This window comes from Neofelis nebulosa, chromosome X (genome assembly GCF_028018385.1).
Source record: "Neofelis nebulosa isolate mNeoNeb1 chromosome X, mNeoNeb1.pri, whole genome shotgun sequence".
Lineage (NCBI taxonomy): Eukaryota > Metazoa > Chordata > Mammalia > Carnivora > Felidae > Neofelis > Neofelis nebulosa.
The window spans coordinates 109,986,674-110,008,788 of NC_080800.1; the positions used below are offsets into that span (position 1 = coordinate 109,986,674).

General features: G+C 43.7%; 1 protein-coding gene across 1 annotated transcript in view; it reads right to left on the minus strand.

Moving 5' to 3' along the window:
• GPC4 (glypican 4) overlaps nucleotides 1-22,115 on the minus strand; it is a 110,500-nt gene that overhangs the window by 11,985 nt on the left and 76,400 nt on the right. The window contains exon 3 of the mRNA XM_058712318.1: nucleotides 9,691-10,082. Coding sequence (XP_058568301.1) covers nucleotides 9,691-10,082 — 392 coding nt within the window. The remainder of the gene's footprint in view (nucleotides 1-9,690; nucleotides 10,083-22,115) is intronic.

Below are 22,115 nucleotides of genomic sequence, written 5' to 3' on the forward strand. Positions count from 1 at the left end.
GACATGAAACTCTCAGCTGGGGCATCAGTTGCTTTCCTCTTTAATGATACTGCTAAACGCCTGTATTTGAGAGACGTAAAGAGTCAGAATGTAAATCTCTACGAGAAATCACAGAATAGCCTATGGCGTTTGTTGAATATTATGCTTAAGAGTTAACAACGTTGGGGCGCCTGGGTGGCTCCATCGTGACCTCACAGTTCGTGGCATCGAGCCCTGAGTTGGGCTGCGCACTGAGCCTCGAGCCTGCTTAAGATTCTCTCTCTCTGCCCCTCCCCTGCTGGTGCCAGCTCTCTCCAAAAAAAAAAAAAAAAAGAGGAAACAATGTCTCAGTACAAAAACATGTAGAAAGCTAAAGCGCCAACAAATAGTTACTGAGCACTTATCTCAGCGGTGGGGATTACTCTGGAATGTATTTGCGATAAGGTCGCGAGGCAGGTAGGAATCTGTGTTGGAATATGGAACTTGCTCTAGAAGGCACACAGACATTCCAAAATGGTATGGGCCTTTAGGAAATAAGCAAAATTGAAAAGCCCAAGAGTTATACTCGAGAAACAGTTTTTTCCAGAGAGACCTTTTTCTCCTTCTTTTTTTTTTTTTTTTAAACTCTTAGGACGTGGTCCGCTGTATTCTTAGTTCCACTGTAAGTCAAATCTGGGATGTAGTACATCTTGTAGTACAGTTCCCTAACACGGGGACATGTTGGCTCGAGTTTGAAAAACAGAAACTGAAGGAAATGACACAGTAGAGTTTTATTAAAGGAAGATTATGAAGCTGGGTTTGGCCGACTTTTTCCATTTCATTCTCTGGCTAAGCACTGGCTCGTGCTCCACACAGGACTGGCGGTCTAACCACTAAAAACGATCACAAGGAACTGAGCTATAACATGCTCTGGAAATACTAAATACCAGGACCGAGGAGAGGTGGCAAAGTTCTAAGAAAACTGCGATGGGGAAGCACACGCACAACAGCCATGTTGGGGCAAATCGAATGGAATCTTTTGTCTCACAACCATTAGCCAGACCACCGTGAGGAACTTCACATGAAGGGAATTCAGACCCTGGGAAAACAAAACCCTTGCATGAGAATGAGGCCCCGGTATAGAGGAGGGTTGTAACACAGTCAGGAAACGGAAAGAAACAGGGGTCCCCTGTAATGCTCATCCCCACCCCCAGAGGTAATAGCAATAATGTGACCACTCCCCAGGCCTTGGGTCCCCCTATCACCGACCCAGCCAAGCTCAGGATGGTGAACCCAGAGTGCCAAGGAGCAGCTCTCCCTTTGGACTCTGGAGTACACAGGGGAGAAACAAAATGGAGTAGATTCCTTAACGCCCCTCACCCATTTAGCTCATCCCCCCTCCCATAACCCCTCCAGTAACCCTGTTTGCTCTCCATATTTAAGAGTCCCTTATGTTTTGTCCCCCTCCCTGTTTTTATATTATTTTTGCTTCCCTTCCCTTGTGTTCATCTGTTCTGTGTCTTAAAGACCTCATATGAGTGAAGTCATATGATATTTGTCTTTCTCTAATTTCGCTTAGCATAATACCCTCTAGTTCCATCCATATAGTTGCAAATGGCAAGGTTTCATTCTTTTTGATTGCCGAGTAATACTCCATCATTGTTGCGCTATATGCTAACTAACTTGGATGTAAATTTTTTTTAAAAAAGAAACAAAATGGATACCTATCTTTTAGAATCCTCAAGAGCTTCATTCTGGGACTTTATTTATTTTCAACGGAAATTCAAGTTCATTCACATTCTACTCCCTTGTAACCCTCAAAATCAATGACTTGAGTCCCCAAATAACTTACTAAAGTAAGTACTTAGTAAAGTACATTTACGTTGAGACCCAAGTCCAAGTGGTAGATTGGGCCACATGCAGAGTGATAAAAGGGGTAAACTATACTCCAAGGGCTTCCTTTGATCCCTGTGTTCAGCACCAAGGGTCTGGGGAGCTCAGTCGGTTAAGTGTCCAACTTCAGCTCAGGTCATGATCTCACGTTTGTGGGCTTGAGCCCCACGTCGGGCTCTGTGCTGACAGCAAGGAGCCTGGAGCCTGCTTTGGATTTTGTGTCTCCCTCTCTCTCTGCCCCTCCCCTGCTTCCGCTGTCTCTGTCTCTCAAAAATGAATAAATGTTTAAAAATAAAAAAAAATGTTCAACACCATGGTTCCTTTGGGTTACAACTCTTGACCAACATTTGAGGTTTTCCTTTGGTTTAGAAGGGTCTGTTGAACTCTGATGCCAGTAATTTCAGAATCCTAGGGGCTGGGGTAGGAGTGGGAGTAGGGGTTATGATTACTTTGATAAAAGGCACGTTTTCTCAGACCTCTCTTAGAGGAGTTACTTCTCAAAATGGTATTTAGAAACAGAGAAGGGAAAATTATACATTCTTCCCTTTCCCCTTTGAACCACTAAGAGAATGGATCAATGGGCTCAGGAGAAAAAAGCTTATTTAGCATTTATGGTTTCATGATCATGAAGGTCCTGATGTCAAGGCTGAAGAGTAAAATATTCTGCTCTATGTCAGAATTACCTGTCTACTGATAGCTTTTATTGGATTTTATTAGTACGTAAGATACAGTTATAGAGTACTTACTAGATGCCAGGTTCTGTTCTGAGTACTTTACGTGTCTATTAACTCATTCACGCCTCAAAATAATCGTATGAGAGGAGTATTATCATTTCATTTCACAGATGAGAAAGCCGAGGTCCAAAGAGTTGAAGGGATTCACACATGATCGTCCAGTAAACGGCCAAGATTTGCATGCAGGCATTTTTGGTTCTAGAATAGGTACTCTCAACTTCCTTGAGTATCGGGAATGGCTTCTTTTGAGTAACGGAGAACAGTGAAGGAAACGTGAGGGCAGCACGTGAGGCTGGGCCTTCTCCACAGCTCCCCAGACCCAGCACAGGGTATCCACACACAGGGATGGGGAGGGATGTTTATCCACATGGATCAGTACTTGACTAGATCCTTGGATGAGAGGACATACTACTTAATAAACAACAAGGACTTATTCAGCCAATGCTATAACGTCACAATGGTTTAAGATGCCATAGGGGCAAAGAAAAAAATATATATGCCACTCACCGGCCCCTGCTCACCAAGAGTTCAACAGCTCAAGCAAACACTGCTGCACATGGAGAAAAAAAGAGCTACTTCAACAACAACTCCAGAAAACAATACACATTTTTACCAAAGTTCTAACATTTTGAAAGAACTGTAGCTATGTAGCAGCGATGATCAATTTCTACTAGGAAGTGGGGCATCACACATGAAAAAGGTTTGACATTATTTATGTAAGAATGAGGTGGTGTGGGTGCCTGGGTGGCTCAGTCGGTTAAGAGTCTGACTTCAGCTCGGGTCATGATCTCACAGTTTTTGAGTTCGAGCCCCGTGTCGGGCTCTCTGCTGTCAGCACAGAGCCCGCTTTGGATCCTCTGTGCCCCTCTGTCTCTGCCCCACCCCTGCTCCTTCTCACTCTCTCAAAAATAAATAAACTTGAAAAAAAAGAATGAGGTGCTTTGACTTGTTTACTTTGGGGGGGGGCAGCATGGTAGAAAGGGGACATCATCAGGACTCAACACTTCTATATGAACTCAAATCAAAATCTGAGTTAGTGACCCATGAAAATATATTAATAGCCAATTTCCAAGTCTTAGAAAATCCTTCAACACTGACCAAGGTCTTTCTAAAGGCTAAAGTGTCTTAGGATGTTAGGAGGCAGTCTGTGTTTCATGGTAAAAGTCAATGGGAGGGAGGAAGAACCCTCATTTCCCTTTCATAAGATACTCATTCCTGCCATCCTCAAGATATACATTTGACGCTGATATCCGCACACCATTTCTGCTATAAAAAGGCTTTGCAGAAAAGTCCCCTTCTCTGCAAAGATTTTCTAATATAGATTGAGACTTTCTACTAAATAACCTCCATTTTCCAAGCACCACCTTAAAAACTACTGCAAGCAGCCTGACGAAAAGAAAAATGCTGGAGAGGAACTCTTCACGCAGCCTGGATTTCGTTTCAGTAATTCAGAGTGAGCCTTAAGCCACATTACACAGTGATGGCGGTCAACAAGCTGCACTGAAGTTAAAAACACATTTCCTTTTAGTTTATTCCAGTCCCTGACATACATTTGCTGCAACGTTTTTTTGGGTCTGCAAAGCCAATAGTACTGAACAAACAAAAAAAGATCTAGATTTTATCGGTTGCTTGGTAACATAAGCACCCAATAAAAATAAGGGGAAAATCTTTCCCAAAATTATGGTTAAAAAAAAAAGACAGGGAACCCAAACACGCTGTGAGACGTGACGAGTTTATTCAACAACTTCCTAGTTTTTGAATTCACTGAACACTCATGAAGAAAGGACGATGAGAGGCTCCCATTTCCTTGAGAACAGGATTTTAATTTTTTTTTAACGTTTATTTATTTTTGAGACAGAGAGAGACAGAGCATGAATGGGGGAGGGGCAGAGAGACAGGGAGACACAGAATCGGAAGCAGGCTCCAGGCTCCGAGCCGTCAGCCCAGAGCCCGACGCGGGGCTCGAACTCGCGGACCACGAGATCGTGACCTGAGCTGAAGTCGGACGCTCAACCGACTGAGCCACCCAGGCGCCCGGAGAACAGGATTTTAAAGACGTAACAAAATACATGGAATTAACCAGGACCCACTCAGGAATATTTATAGACACACTGTAGCTAAGACTGAAGCATCAGTTGTATTGACCTGCTTACAGAGGGCCCTATTTTTGTCCTGAGAGTATGCCGCTCAGTTTCCTCAGTCCTTCACACTCCTCCCATCCCACTCCCTTCCCTATTAGCTCAAGTCCTACCTTCCTCTTTGCAATCCTACTGTTTATAAAGGTTGTGAGTGAAAACAAATATTAAGTGTTGAAAAAATGTCTACACCCTGCTTCTTAAAAGCTTTTTGTATAGGGGCACCGGGGTGGCTTATGTGGTTAAGCGTTTGACTCTTGATTTCAACTCAGGTCATGATCTCACGGTTTGTGGACTGGAGCCCTGCGTCGGGCTCTGCGCGGATAGCACAGAGCCTGCTTGGGATTCTCTGCCTCCATCTCTGCCCCTACCCCCCCCCCAACGTGCTCACCCCCTCACGCACACGCTCTCTCTCTCGTGTGTATGCATGTGCGCTTTCAAAATAGATAAACTTTTAAAAAAAAAAAAAAAAAAAGCTTTTTGTATAGATTTATAAAATTTACATTTATCGTGATTCGGGAAATGGCAGAATAATTTGGGCAGCACTCCTGTATGTGCTGGGGCACTGTGGACACAGAAAACTGAAGGGGGAGCAACGGAAATCGTTTTCAAGGCAGGACAATCATTTAGACATCACAATGTAAAGCACTGATTTCTAATTATAGCCCCTGTAGTTGGGGTGGGGGTGTAGACATAGTCCCATTATGTCAGTGTTAATTAAAACCATGAGAACGCAACTGTCTTTGGCATAGGAGCTATTAATTTTCATGGTGCGTGCAACCACTTGTGCGTTCTTGAAAGGCCACAACAGACTTCCCCCTTCCAGGCAAAACTGCTGCCATGGCAGGTAAATACGAAACGCATCACGAACCGTGACAAGTACGACGGAGTAAGGAATACGGAGATGTGTAACGCCAGAGTACTCTTGAGCCATTTGTTACTAATTAAGGGGACTCTTCTGAAGTCGGGACTGTAAATCTCGGTGGAGTGAGCTGCGAGGCAAGTGTCCTTCAACTAAGAAGTGACTTTCTCCTGGAGTCAGTTAAGCCTGCTGGTGCTAATGGCCTTTAAAAGGTTTCAGTGATCATCAAATCATTGCTAAACGTGTAACTACAACTCTTGTGTTGCAAAAGTTAGCTGGAGAAACAGGGCATCCGCTTACAAACAGAAAGTGGGGACATATTTGAGTTAGGTATACAGTAACTAGTCCCCAAGACCACAGTGCTTTTCCATATTTGACTCTGAAAGACACCTTTGTAGAGCGGGTGGGTAAGGCGGCGGGCCGGAATTAGGAAATATATCCTCCACTCTGAGAGGCCTTTCTTTTCCACGCCCAAGAATAATTAATTCTACCGGACACCAAAAGAAGGAATGTCTATTTCTTGGGTTGCTCGAGTTACACCTGCAGACTACCCTTTGACAGCAATGGCAGTGGTGGGAGCCCATATGAAAAACCAGTGCTTGGGTCCCCAAACTGGTCAAGAAGCTTATCTTATTAACCAAATATAGGGGCTTTTTTCCAGCATGTTCAATTTGGAATAAGGTTTTGATAGATCATTTACTGTCTTCCCTATACCACTGTATATTAAAATTTTCTATTTCATAGTCATACTCTAGAAATTAGTGTAATAAATATTTTCTCAAATACCTAAGTATTCCTTGCAGGCTTCTAAGCAACAACATTACAGAGATGAGAGATTTTTTTTACATATATTGTGTTTTAACTCCTTTAGAAACTGATTTGATGCCCGAGTGTCTTATTATTGTGTAATTTAAATAACATAACCCAACGTAGCTGAAGGGTTTGCTTTTAAGTTAGTCCTTAGTCTACAAGAAGCTCAGCAGGGAAGCACAACATTATTTAAAAAGTTTACGGGGCTCCCGGGTGGCTTAGTCGGTTAAGCATCCGACTTCGGCTCAGGTCATGATGTCGTGGTTCGTGGGTTCGAGCCCCGCATCGGGCTCTGTGCCGACAGCTCGGAGCCTGGAGCCTGCTTCAGGTTCTGTGTCTCCCTCCTTCTCTGCCCCTCCCCCACTTGTGCTCTGTCGCTCTCTCTCGCGCTCTCTCTCTCTCAAAAATAAACAAACATTAAAAAAAAGATCTTAAAAAAAAGTTTCCAATTGCAAATACAAACTTTAAAGCAGACATGAAAGAGTATTTTCAACTAAACAAGTGGCAAGTGATGTTTACTCAAAGTAAATCAAGCCCTACAGCTTGTGTTCACTGTATTCTCACAAAACTACGCAAATATCTCTTAGGCAGATACGAGAATACAGTGACTGTAGAATACACATTAACTCTGAAACAAATTTAGGGTTATATTTAGAAAGGAACGTTCTCCAACAACTTAACAGTACTAAGGTACCCAGGAAATCTCTTGCTTAAAAAAAATTCATACCAAAAGAAACATCAGAAACGGATCGTGACTCTTACTTTGAGTCACATGCTCCTTACGGCATAGGCTAAGGGCGTTTGGATCTTACATACAAAAGCCGATCTTGCCGATTTCCCACCGTGAATTCTGAGAAGCAGGTCAAGAAGAATGGGACACCGGGAAACCACAACTGCTTCCTTGTCCCTACCCTGGGAAGTGGGCTGGTGTGGACAATGGCAAGGCTTCTGGCCCTCAACCTTCTCATCGGTAACGAAGGGTCTCGAAATCACTTCTTGTTTTACCTACAGCCTTCTACCCCAAGTGGGAGGTTCTGGAATCTCAGTTCTCTAGGGGGTCTCCGACTTAGCAAAGTTAGGCTAACCAGACTTGTGCTGGCCTGTCCCTTTACCCAAGAATCGAAAGGGGGATGGTTAATTTAAAAGCAACCACTTCTCAGACGCTTACAAAAAGGGCTTTCTACTCCTCGTCTTTCTCTTCAGCGCGAGTCTGCACACATGCACACACATACACAAGCAGGCACACACACTCATTCAAGTCACATAGCAGCGCCTGTCTGCCTATCCAGATTAGGGTGAAGCCAAGGACTTGCTGAAGAAGGGCAGGTGTGTGAGGTGAGCTACAATGTAAATGACTTTGATCTGGAGTCACTGTGCCTTGTTTCGGGACTCTGACACGAGCACCTGCAGGATTCATAATGGATGCTGGGGTTGGCAGAAGTTCAGCAATCAGATTATTCCTTTAATTATAACCACTATCCCCCCACGTGCACACATCCACCCTCCTATGCGTCAACAAATCGTTGCAATTTGTAAGGAAAATATCAGGAGAAAAAGGAGTGAACAGAAACATGCTGGAAAGAATTGTTTCCTGCAAATTTATGGCCTGGAGATGAGAGAGAACAAACAAAACTGAAATAACGAATGCAACCCATCAACGAATCCTCGTATCACCCAATCCTAGTACGAAATATCCCATAAGCATCTAATCTTTTACGGCACACAGTTCATCAGAATCTTCTCTTTGCTGGGTTAACGCAAGTTTCGTCTCTAACTAGGGTAACCATGAATCCCGGTCCACTAGGGACAATCCTATTGCTTATTTCAAATTAGTGGCACATGTGGTCTGGGTAGGCTGTGAATAAGCACCTCTCGGTTTCGACGATAAGCATCCTGGTTTGGATGATAAATTGAATGGTCACTTGAACTCCACATGAACTGGTAGACAATCAGATTGATATTCCAGTTGTGTTGCTGTTCAGTTTTTATTCTGACCTCTCCTTCAGCCCCCAAAACAACCAAATGGCCTAAGTAAAAGCTGCTGACCTTATGACTGCAATTTTTTTTTAGCAAATGGACTACAATTTAGTTTTTTCCTTTGGAGGCCGGAATGTAATGGCACCAAGATCAGTCCTCCAGAAGGTAATGTGCCCCAGGTTATTCTGTTCCTTCACTGGTATTAAGTCATGGAAGGGTAGAGGTGGAAAGGCCTTCAAGTTTCGTCTTTTTTTTCGGGGGAAGGGGGAGTAAAGGAGCCATAGAACCATTTCTCTCTCAAAGTCTGACTCAATACTCGACTTGGCAAAGGGGAAAGCAAAGCTTCTCCGGTGCAGCCAGGAGGTGAAGTCCCCGTGTCTCTCGTCCTCTCCTCAAGGAGGCCCCTGAGACACCTTCTTAAGGGGCTTCAAAGAGCACAGTCCAATTCCTTCAATTTACAAATGAGGAAACTGTAATATATTCATTCTGTCTATTGGTACTCCTATAAACAAAGCCACAAGTCAAGAGCAGGTGGCCCACACTGATTGTCATAAAAAGCTCTGCCTTCTCAAGAGCATGGAGTACACCTTAAAACATAGAACAAGGAAACACGCAGTAATGGATGTTAAATACTGTTCCAGACTGCAACCGGCAGGCCCAAACCCAGTCACTCAAAGCAACTAAATATGGAACCTGTCTGCTTCTTCCTCTGGAGGGGAAGTAGACTAGGAGGCAAAAAGAGTATGGCGATATTAAACTCAGTTTGAAAATGAAGGTTCCAAAGTGAACATACAATCTGCTTCTAAGAATAGCTACCAAGGAAACCACTGAAAAGAATGATGATGTTCCTCACAGCATTGGTTTCTAACTATACGGCGTACGCGGATCGGGCCAATGTGTGCGAGGGAAAAAGACAAGAGAGAAAAGAGAGCAGAACAGAAGAAAACCGTTCTCGAGCCCGCGTATTTGTCTACCTCCCAAACTTCCTTTTACAATGCAACAACACAGGGGCGCCCAGGTGGCTCAGCCGGTTAAGCATCAGACTCTCGATTTCGGCTTAGGTCATGATCTCAAGTTCGTGAGATCGAGCCCCACACAGGGCGCTGAGCTGACCGCGTGCAGCCTACTTGGGATATTCTCTCTCTCTCTCTCTCTCTCTCTCTCTCTCTCTCTCTCTCTCTGTGCCCCTCCTCTGCCCACGCTCTCTCTCTCAAAACAAATAAACATTAGATAGATAGATAGATAGATAGATAGATAGATAGATAGATAGATAAAATGAAACAACACACACAAAAAAACACAGGCTGCAGCCAGTGCTTACCACGGACACTTTGCTCACTACATCCCTCGCAACTGCCAAGCCCTGAGCAAAAGTACGGGCTGCTACAAACGCACGGGTGACCTGCAGCTTCAGCTTCCGAGGGACATCTCCAAAGGGCTTCAGCTGCTCCGTGTACTTGCTCACACATTCCAGGTACTCGTCTGTAAAGTGGTACTGGGAGTTCACCAGGCGGAACATCCGCTCCAGAAGGCGAGCCCAGAAGTCACTTAGCATCTCTTCCAGGTTGACGCTTCCCGCCACATAGTAGCGCTTCAGCTCTCCGAAGAGATCTTTAAATAGCTCGGAATTCTGCATGTATAAGCGGCCATATGTCTTCACGAACATGTCATTGAGGGATTTCTCTGCATTTTCCAGCAGTTCTTTGAAGAATTCTAAAAACCAAACAAAAAAAAAAGAAGAAGAAGAAAAAGAAAGAAAGGGTTTTCAGTAACTGAATAACGGAGGGCTCTTCGGGTCCATTTGAAGACTGAAAAAAAAAATCAGAGAATTAAACTGGAAAACATGCTCACATAGGTGGATTTCTTTCGGGGGGATGTGGCATTGCTGGTCGTTTGTCAACGAAAGGAAACCTAGGTCACAAGTCACAAAGTCTCAGGGGGAAAAAAAGAATATTTTAGACCAAGAACCTCTCAGAAGTCAATATAAAACACACACACAGCCAGGCATTTCTCTCATTCAGTCACAAGGTAAAGAAAGAACCAGATAAAAATGGGTACATGAAGTCTAAAACATGAGATCTGCCAGAACTTTCTTACCATAAGACTCTAAACCAAAGCCAATGATGCCTCCGAATTGAAACCTAACACCAGTGGACAGGTATTTTCAAAACATGTTGTTTTACTTGGACACATTTTTTTTTTTCTTTTTCTCCTTACATCTACATGACATGTAAGAACGCTACCCAGGAAATGCTAGCGGACAAGAAACATATGAAACACCCTAAAAGCTAGCACTGAGATTTTCCGCAACTAAGTTCACAGGTGTTCCCTGGGACATTAGTACAAATTGGGGTATCCAAGCTGACCTTGGGTTCTTAAAGGATTCATATGGTAACATCATGAGATTCTTGGCGGGAAGTGGGGAGGAGAGAGAGGGAAATGTCTAACAGACTCAACCACAGATCTGGTATATTTATAGGACAACAGGGAAAACTAAAATAAATAAGAATTCCTGGTTATTTTGGATTTACTTTTTTGGCCTGAGTGTTAAAGATAGTAATCTCTTAAGTACACATGGCAAATTAGTTTCTCCTGAAGCTTTTCTTAGGCAGCTCAGAGAAGAGAAGAGCTAACGGTGCATCTGTATCAATAATTCTCCAAGAATCTATGGTTGGTATAAAAATAAACACTTCATGACATCAAGTTTATAAGCAGGAAATGTAATAAATACCGAAGCAAAATATAAGGACATCAATTAAGAAAGTGCCTCCAGGGGTGCCTGGGTGGCTCAGTTGGTTAAGCATCTGACTCTTGGTTTGGGTTCCGGTCATGCTCTCACAGTTTGTGAGTGCAGGCCCCACATCGGGCTCTGCTTGCTTGGGATATTCATTCATTCATTCATTCATTCATTCATTCATTCATTCATATTCTGTCTGTCTCTCTCTCTCCACCCCCGCCCCGTGCTCCTCCCTCCCTCCCTCCTTCCTTCTCTCTCTCTCTCTCTCTCTCTCTCTCTCTCTCTCTCTCTCTCTGTCAAAAATAAATAAATAAACTTAACCAAAAAAAGTGCCTCCGACCAAACATGGAGCAGCAAAGAAAATATGGTGCCTCTTTCAAAGCCAGAAGAACATTAACAATCTTATCAAAATGCAATAGGGTGACAAAGCCATTATCTTCTCATAATGGGAAAGCATAATGGCAGGCAAATCATAGGCTGAAAGCTGTTTTCAAATAGTTTCTCAAAATCTGTACTGGAAACACAGAAGCCTTTTGGAGGGGATGTGTGCCTTTGCTTACTTCCAAGAGATTCCATACCTATGTCCCTAACTCGTCACCACGCATAGTTGCTTGATGCTTGAGGCTGAAGTCCACAGTCTTCTGCATTCCAGCTTTACAAACTATGTGTGTTTTGTTTGTGGGGGTAGTTTTGTACAGAGAACGGCTCTTTCCTTTTCCTTTGGTTGAGTTTTTCTTTCTACTACCATTTATCTTGTATTTCCTGGGCTTTCTTCAAGGAGAGAAAGGAAAATGGATTCTCGCCGAAGAGGTTAAAAAAAAGGGGCTGGGAGGCCAAGTCAACTCCTCACCTCCGTTACAACTGCACAGTCTGGCATTTTTACCAACGTTCTCTCCCTGGAATTAGACCAGAAAGAACACAAGGAGATAGGGGAACTATATGAAAAGCATTATTCAAATCAGGTATCTGAGAGGCCTCTGATTCTCTCCAAAATCCTAAGTGATTCTCAAGTGTGGCCCCAAGACAGGCAAGCATCAACACCACATCACCAGGATACTTGTTGGAAATGCCAAGTTCTCGGGCCCCACCCTAAACCCACTGGATCCGAGGCCCTGGGGATGGAGCCCAACCATCTACAACTCTGCTTACCCTAACATGTGAGAACCACTCACCTCTCAATAGGGATCAACACCAGCTCAGGGCTGTGCTGATATGAAGCATGTGGGTGAAGCGTTTTAATTAGAGGAAAAGGTCTTTCCAATGAATTGGGTTTTTAAAATTTTTTTCTCTTGCATTCTCGGGTATGATTTATGATGTTTTCGGGGGGGACAAATGTTCCTGTGTGGAAGTCTCTAGTAAGTGTGCAGATGCAGGTAGCACTTTTCTAGAATTTCAAAGCTGGGGAGTCTTGCGGTAAGAAGAGACCTTAGTACATGTCCGATGAGTTGCACACATAGCTCCCACATACTGGAAAAACAAAGCCTGGTCATTGAGATCAAAATGCAAGCCTTCGGTCAATCCAGTGCTATTAATATTTCACGATCCAAAAGAGAAGATTCCAAAGGTAACCACAGGACCTTCCTTAATATCGGATTTTTATTATAGTGCTCATAAAATTGGCACACGTCATTTAGCGTAGAAGTAGGATGTTGAAAATTACTTGACTTGTGCTTTGATGACTCACTTAGTAAGTGACTCTGAATACTCGCATTTCTAGTGAATGGCATCCACAGGTTTTAAGGGTAGGGGCAGAGTGGCATTTCAAAGGTATTTTAATTTAAAACATCTATAAAATGCCAGAGTTCGTTGTTTAGGCTTCAAAGGGCTCCAGGTCAATGAAATGCTCAGACACTAACCATTTTATGGACAAAAATAAAAGTATTAGAGTTCGTCATTCAGATCAAAAATCTATGGGTTGGTGTAGCTCTGTATAACACAGCTTTGGAGTATAAGAGAAATGATCTAATTAAGAGGAGAACCGATTTCAAACCGGCATGCCCTCTGTCTAACACCATCACGGACCTTACTTTGTTTCCCATGACTCAAATCCGGTCTAGAAAGGGTGTGTGCGTGTGCGTGTGTGTGTGTGTGTGTGTGTGTGTGAAGTACATGCGCTGTGTGTTATGTTAATTTAAACTTTAAGAGATTAGCTTGGCGCTACATACATATTAAATTCTAATTCCTTTGATTGTTCAGAAAATTCATTTCCTTTCCTTCACACTTTAAAGACTCTTTAGTGTGGCTATATAAGTTGCAAATATAAAGATCGTTTGAGTGGGCTATATATAGAAATTCTATAAAACTGATATAACAAGTTAAAATCTGATAATTTAATCCCTCCTAATGGCTATGCAATTTGACAAGTATTTACTGAGTGGCTATTAGGGGCTCAAATCAAAGCACACTGTTTTACCATGCATTTTAACCTTCTTGCCGAATCAGACTCCGATCAGCATTTCCAGAAAGACAAATTTCCTTCATCCAATTCACCTTCACTATACCGCCAACCCTCCACACGTGGTTTTACGTGCCCCAGAGATTTTTAAAGCATCTATAAAATCCTTAATCCTTCGTTTCATATAGCAAGTTTTAAAATATTCGTCTCTTTCACCTATGGAAGTTAACAGAACAAAAGTGAAGGGATCCCAAGAACCCAAACTAATTTCTCTTTGGACTTCTTATGGTCCTGTTCGGTTGGACTATGTGGCCTATGCCATTTGCCTCGGACACCTTGCAAGGATGGCAGGCATAGTTTAAATTCTAAAATCCATACTAAGGGGCACCTGGGTGGCTCATGCAGTTAAGTACCCAACTTTGGCTCGGGTCATGATCTCACGGTTCATGAGTTCAAGCCCCACATCAGGCTCTCTGCTCTCAGAGCCTGCTTCGGATCCTCTGCTCTCTCTCTCTGCCCCTCCCCCCCCACACACAAAAAAACATTAAAAAATAAATAAAACAAGATCCATACTAATTACTAGGCACCTGGGTGGGTCAGTCAGTTAGCATCTGATTTCAGGTCAGGTCACGATCTCACTGTTCGTGAGTTTGAGCCCCAGGTTGGGCTCTGTACTGACAGTGTGGAGCCTGATTGGGATTTTCTCTCTCTCTTTCTCTTTCTCTTTCTCTCTCTCTCTCTCTCTCTCTCTCTCTCTCTCTCTCTCTCTCTCATTCTCTCTCCCCCCCCCTTTCTGCCCCTCCCCCTCCTCAAATAAATAAGCATTAAAATCCATACCAATCAGGTACAATATCAAAGCATAATAATTTGCTCTAAGGAGAAAAAAAGAGAAAACGGGAGAAAAAGCTTTTACATCTGCTACTCCTATCAAACTAGCAGCTTTCGTAGGTTGTTATAGAATTCTTTCACATCCCCTCTCCCCCTTTCCTTCCTAGGACACTTCCTTCTACAATGAGGACTAGAACGTGAATTAGACATTCAGGTCCCGGTCCATTAGCCATCAACAGCAACCTCATAAATGGTTGTAACGTTCATCTCCACTTTTCCCCCATTATTCAGAAATCAGGATCAGGGTCAGAGCTTAACTGCTAAAGAAGAACCGCGTAGGCGTGAAGACACCTCGCAGTCATTCCTTCTTAATCATTGTGTCTGAAGCCAAGTGTAAGACACTTAGTGGCTCAGAGAGAACCAGCTAGAGCAGTGTAAACCAGAATTCCACAACGACCAGAAGCTTAGTTAACTGGCATTAGGTCTCCCCTGTGGCAACTGCTTGTTTTCATGAAAAATGCCGGGCAGGGAGTGTGTTTCAACTGATGCTACCAGTGGCTGAGAGACAGTCAGAGAGAAGACTGTGTATAAGCGTTGAAAATACGGTATCTGTCGGGGCGCCTGGGTGGCGCAGTCGGTTAAGCGTCTGACTTCAGCCAGGTCACGATCTCGCGGTCCGTGAGTTCGAGCCCCGCGTCAGGCTCTGGGCTGGGCTGACGGCCCAGAGCCTGGAGCCCGTTTCCGATTCTGTGTCTCCCTCTCTCTCTGACCCTTCCCCGTTCATGCTATGTCTCTCTCTGTCCCAAAAATTAAAAAAAAAAAAAAAAAAAAAAAAAAAAAAAAAAAAAAAGGTTGAAAATACGGTATCTGTGACCAGGGTTTATTTCTCCTTCAGCTTCCAGTTTGGAGGCTTAAGTGTTTACGTTCTAAGGACCAAGCTACTCCCAGGTCTCATGAAGGTGCACCTGACATGGGGGTGGAAATAAACACTGCAACATGCTATACATATCCAACCCGGCGTGACACAGGGGGAAAAGCATGGGACCTCTCATTGATGAGCTGTGTGACCTGGAATGGACAGAGGAGCTAACCTCTCTGATCTTCTGTTGCCTCATCCATCACATGAGGCGGTCACTACTCATCTCACATGGATGATGGCCAGCACGTAGGAGATGTTCAAGAAATGGACACTTTCTGTCAACTGTGTGGGGCTATTTTGTCACCTTTAGAGTGTCTTCCTGTCTACAATCACTTAAATCTTTCTTTTGAAGCTGGTTTTTATCTTTCCTGGCAGAGTCAAATAGTATCCAGCTCCGGGTACGTAAATGAAGCCAAAGCTGCTGGAGATGGATTAGGAAGACCCAAGGCCTTACACAACTGGGAGCAATTTAGTCAAGGGAAATGTTTAACGGCTCTGGCTTCCAATGCCGTGAAACATCTCAGACATCTACGATGGTGGCAGCTGCCACTGAAACACAGCAAAGAGAGAAACCTCAACCCATCGAACAGGTTTTGTATTATATTAGGAGGGAGTATCACACACGCCGCACGTAGATAAACACAGTTCAGGGCATTAGATTAAGCCAAGAACTGGGGAAAGGAAAATTAAGAAATAAGCAGCAGGTCGGTCCCCAAGCCTCCCCACGTATGTCATTTGCACACCGCCTTCTTTTCCTGGAGTCTGCTCGGTACATTGAGCTGGGGGGCTATAAGTATTTTCCAGCTCTAAAATGCGATTATCCTCAATGTCAGGAGTATCACTTTAACATGGGAAAAACTGGAATGGGAAGGCAACTTTTCCATATACGAGTTTCCTCCATAAATATCCTGTCTTTTAAAAGAACGAAAAAGAACATCATGTACAGCCACTTGTCTTGCATCAAATAAACATTCAAAATTCTTGAAACAGGTCAAAAGGCCCCCGCTTCTGCTGTTAAATGCCATTAGTTACTCCATTATAAACAATCGACTGGCCATTGATTAATGAGCTAGAAAACATTCTAGAACTAACCCATGACCTACAGAGACTGGAAGCCCTTTCTATTCAATCCGTTTGGCGTGGTGCTATAAATTATCACCTTGTATTTATATTATTATGAAGCTGCTTTTTACACAGATGGATTAATTTCCTCTTTACTGTAAAGACTGTATTTCACAGCCCTGGTGTGGTGTGCAAACATTAAGTTACCACCTCGACGAAATTCCTGAGAAAAGAAGCCTGGGAGTGCTACAAATCATACCTTTCGCACTGTTAAGAAAACTCCGAGAGTTCTATTCACCCCCTCACCTGAGATCATGCATTAATAAAGAACGGTTAACATAAGCATCTATAAACGTCAGAGAAAACGGAAATTAAAAAAGCATCTTACGGACTGAAACCAAACTGAAACTTTGGTCTTTGACCATCTCCTCCTGTCTTGCGTTTTCAGTAGCCTCTGTATTTTAAGTTTTCAGCAGGGACTTTCCTCTATCCTGGCATAATCTTACACTCCAAAAGTGCCTGTGAGGGCATGGTGTACGAAAAGGACATATACATGGGGCACCTGGGTGGCTCACATCCAACTCTTGATTTTGGCTCAGGTCATGATCTCATGGTTTGTGAGTTCAAGCCCTGCATCAGGCTCTGCGCTGACAGCGCAGGGCCCGCTTGGGATTCTCCCTCCCTCCCTCCCTCTCTCTCCCCCCCCATCTCTGCCCCTCCCTTGCTGTCCTATCTCAAAATAAATAAACTTTAACCAAAGTTTCTTTAAATAAAAGGACATGTATTTGACTAACACTTATCAACCTGTGGCATCTCGATAGACCTCTCCTAGGTTGATGACAAGACAATTGCCAAGTGCAGCCCTTACTAGGGGCTGTGAACATATGAAAAGGTGCTAGGGATCCTGCCAAAGTAGGTTGATCTTCTTAATTAATGCATTTCGAATGCTAAAGCTCCTTATGTTGATCTCTCATGGCCCCTGTCTCATGCTACCGTAGCCAGAGACATGGGACAAATACTGTAAGGCCCCTTGTACTGGACCTCGTCCCATCCATACTAAGGGTCTACCCAACACCAGCCAGTTTCCTTTAACACCCATGTTTCTGCTCATTCAAGTGCCCAGAGAAGGCAGAGGGGATGCTGAAGCTACCCCAGGAGGGTAACTTCCATATACTAACCTCTATGTGGATCTACTGTATGGCCTCATATACAAACCTCATCATACAGTCTAGGTGCTCATGACCTAATATCAAGAGAAAAGTCAGGACAAAACGCAGCATAATCAGTTATGATGCCAATTTGCATCTACCTGCACAAAACACGATGAGGTAGGGCCAACGTTGACTAGACACAATGTTAGGGACCTGGGGTAATTTTTTTCAATAGACACTGCTCAATTTTGAGCACCCAAATCATTCAGTGACATTTTATAGCCAGAAAAATACTATACCTTTTTGTATCCAAACATTACTTTATTTCCCTTTATTCTATTCATTTAACTTAATTGCTGGAAGTTTCCATGCATTTTTCTGCGGTCTACAAATGGTCTACAGTGAGCACTGATACTTCAGGAGAAAAAAAAAAAAAAAACATTTTCTTCAAACACCACCAAAGCACTTCTTGTATTTTTCATAAAAATAATTTTTTTTTTCCTATCAAGTATCCCTTTCAAATTATTGCAATTTGAAAGGTATGGAGAGGTATGAAAAAAATATAAATAAATTGCCCACAATCCCACCACTAAAAGAGAGCAACAATGGTTTATCAAATTACCTCTTTTTCCCCATGAAGATATGCATCACATGCTTGAGATCATACCGTATTTGTACCCTGTTCTCAGGTAACACCGTATGGTTAACGTTTCCTATGTGATTAAAGATTCTTCAGAAACATCACCTGTGGGGCACCTGGGTGGCTCAGTTGGTTAAGCGTCCACCTTTGGCTCCGGTAATGATCGTGAAGTTCATGAGTTCAAGCCCCACATCCGGCTCTGTGCTCACGGCTCAGAGCCTGGAGCCTGCTTTGCATTCGGTTGTCGCTGTCTCTCTCTGCCCCTCCCCCACTCACGCTCGCATGTGCTCTCTTTCTCTCAAAAATAAATATTAAAATTTTTTTTAAAAAAAGAAACATCGCTTTGTAACAACTGCGTATACATGACACCGTACGGACAGGTCACAATCGTTATGGGACACTTAGACCGATTTCCTGTTTTTCATTATTATAGGTAATGCTGTGATGAACGCCCTTGTACATCAATCTGCGCGCAGACCTTTCTGTCCCTGAGATAAATACCTACACGTGGAATTAGTAAATCAAAGGCTGGGAATCCATTCGAAACTTTTGACAGACTGACCTCCAGAAAAGGTGTGCCCACGTGGCACTCCACCTGAGTCACATGTCTGAGTCATATTTATTCCGAGAGTTTCGATGGCTTTGCTAGTTCTTTCAAGCGAAGGGGGGACGGAGACGGGAAGGGACAATAAACAAGAAAGGCCTGACGGGCTTGAGAATTCTCCCAGTCAATCAGTTGGGAGTCAGTGCTAGATCAAATACGCCCCTTTCTTTGCCTGGACAGACAGCCGCCCGCAAGAGGGTGGGCAGAGAGGAACAACAGCGTTCTAAACTCCCAGGCTCAGAGTGCAATGAACCAACAAAGTAGATAAAAGCAGTTCAGCTGAAGCTCTTCCATTTATTTACTTGCCTCCAAACAGATCAGCTGCTTCTTGCTGCTGCCGTGACTTCTAAAGAAGTCAAAGCTAACAGCAGAGGCCCCCGGCGAAAGCGCCCGGGGCGGAGGGATCCTTGGAAGCTGCACAAGTATTTGCAACCCGCCCAGAGCGCCAATGCTACGGCCACAATTGGTCACACTTCAGATAACAACTCAAAAGGCAGAAAACCTTTGTCAATACAGAAATGTGTGTGTTTTGTCTGAGCTCTTGATTTGATTACAGTAAGGCTGGCAGTGGCTCTTTTTCATCAAGTTTCACAGAGAGATTATAAAAGAGTTAGCAAAAAATGCCGGGCATTTTAGTCTCCTTCGCATGGAAGGAAAAGAAGATAGAATCGTAAAGGAAAGGGGAGTGGGGCTTCCCAACGAAATCAAAGACCATTACTATTATGAGCTGGAAAAGAGCGCTACATTTGCAGGATGGCCAGAAGGCCTCGGGTCTTTCTCTGTAGTTTTGTGGCTGTGAAATGCTGTCCACTGCGCTGTGGCAGAAGTTTGAAAAGGCAACACATTTCTTCAAAAGGCCTTAACGGATGAAATCTGAGGTGAGGATGAAAAAACGACCCTAGGTTGTATTTATTTTGAGGATATTTAAGACTTTAAACAAATGTTACTATTTATTTGAGAGGGAGAGAGAGACAGAGAACGTGGGGGAGGGGCCAAGACAGAGGGAGACACAGCATCCGAAGCAGGCTCCAGGCTCTGAGCGGTCGGCACAGAACCCGACGCGGGGCTTGAAGCCACGGACAGCGAGACCATGACCTGAGCTGAAGTCGGAGGCTCAACCGACTGAGCCACTCAGGTGCTCAAGACTTTTTTTTTTTTTCTTTTAACGTAAAAACCTCCCAGGGGGCCTTTGGTTGAAGTCAATATGGATGTGCAAAGGAAAATAATAAAACCATGCAGCTGAAAAAATAAAGTCAGAGGTCATGGCAATTCCGGAAATTTCAGTTTGGCTAATGGCCATGAAGCTGGGTTGGACGTATCTGCCTTTTAAGGTGAGCGGCCGGCTTCCTCCCACCGAGGTCACCGCTTTCGTGGGCATGTGCATTCTAATGCCATCAACTCCCTGCACCTCCACGCTGGTTATCCGACTGGCCTAATGAAGTGGATGGCCAGTATGAAGTCTGGGAAATTTCCAGTCAGTGATTAAAACACAGATTTGGCTAAATCTGCAGAGTGCGACACGTCCTGCCTTTGTGAAATGATAGAAAACAAGGGGGCGTGAGGGCTTAAGGAAAGGGTGGCCACTTTGATTTGCACTTGGCCCATGCAGATAGATGGGACAGACAATTATTTCTTTTATGTGCGTTTTAAGCTAATTCAGAAAATTTCTACTATTATTCGAGTTAACAAGCTTCAGGCTCAAGGGAGGGTTTTCAAAGACCTGCGGAGAGTAGTGGAGTTAAGAAATCATAGCGGGAAAATAGAGGGTACCAGACAGGCGGCTAATTAACATCTTGTAAGACCTTTCACTAAAGCAGCTGGTCTAGTCACATGTTTAGAAGATGCACAGAATTTTTAGAATTGAAAGGGTCTTTAGAGAGCATCCAGCTCAACCCCCTCATTTTATGGATGGGAAAACTGAGACCCAGCAAATTCAGAACCAGGCTGACAATTCAGTGTGCTGCCTCCCAAAGTTACTCCATTTGCTCCCTAAAATGATGAATCAACAGAGTTTTCGCGATGGGCTAGCATCAGACAACCTATCTCCTTAAGATTTCTTCATGCAAACCAAACCGTTTGATTCGGGAAGTTAGGCAAAAATACACTCGCATACTTGTTAACATCAGTTTTACTACGTGATTCAGAGATATACTGAACACGGCAGCTCTAATCTTCTTAATCTATTTGGGTTGTTTGAACCATGCTTCTTTTAAAAACAACTAGTCTCTCACAAAACGCGACATTTTGGGGTGGGCCTTTATGTTGTGGTCCCAAAACACGGATTACGCCCCACTCCTATTATTTCTATTCCTCTGCCTGGCAATTCTTTCAAAGCCCCCTGAACTGCGCATGTGATTAGCATATTCATGAGACAACCGATTCAGCTATGTTAATTAGCAGTTCTCCTTAAAAAAAAAAAAAGAAAAAGAAAAAAAATCCCAGAACTCGCCAAGAGGGGGAGCAGCCAGCTCTGTCACTATCGCTTCCCGGCTCTAGGTGTCTGGATTTCTGGCACCGAACATCATAAGTTAAAGAGTGGACAGAGAAGATTACAGTGTGGAAAAATAAAGAGGTGAGACCTTAGACTCAGATATGCAGGTTTAAAATGTGAGAAACCCCAGAATTCTGTGGGGGAGATATGCTGCCTGAACGTGTACCTCTGTACTTCACTCGAGCCTGAGAACACACACCTGCACACAGTTGACAACTTAAAATAGGATTTACAGGGGGGCCTGGGTGGCTCGGTCTGTTAAGCGACCGACTCTTGATTTTGGCTCAGGTCATGTCACGGTCCTTGGGATCGAGCCCCATGTTGGGCTGTGCACTGACAGCGTGGTGCCTGCTTCAGATTTTCTCTCTCTCTCTCTCTCCCACACACACACACACACACACACACTAAATTCTCTAAACTCTAAAAAATGAATTTACAGACTGTATAATCTCTTCAGATGGGCAAACAACAGAAAACTAAACGTGTAGAACAACAAAAAAAAAGCCTTTAGGGATGAGGGAACTGGCTTCGAAACACCACATTTGGCACCTGAACTCCGGAGCTTCTCAAGGCGGAATGATGGAAACTTGGGATAATGGGATGGTCTCTGGTTAATGAAGGCTAATCCCCTAAAAAGCCTACAAATCTTGTTTTTGTTGAAAAGTTTATAACAAGCAATTGTTCCTGTCTTAGAAAGAAGTGGGTATCTCATAAACAAGACTAAAGGTTTTTAAGTTGCCTGTGCTCGGGGTCACCACTTTAATTTTTTTTATGTTTGCTTATTTTTCAGAGACAGAGGGAGAGAGAGAGCGGGGCAGGGGCAGAGAGAGAGAGAGAGAGAGAGGGAGGGAGGCACAGAATCCGAAGCAGGCTCCAGGCTCTGAGCGGTCAGCACAGGGCCCCGATGTGGGGCTCGAAC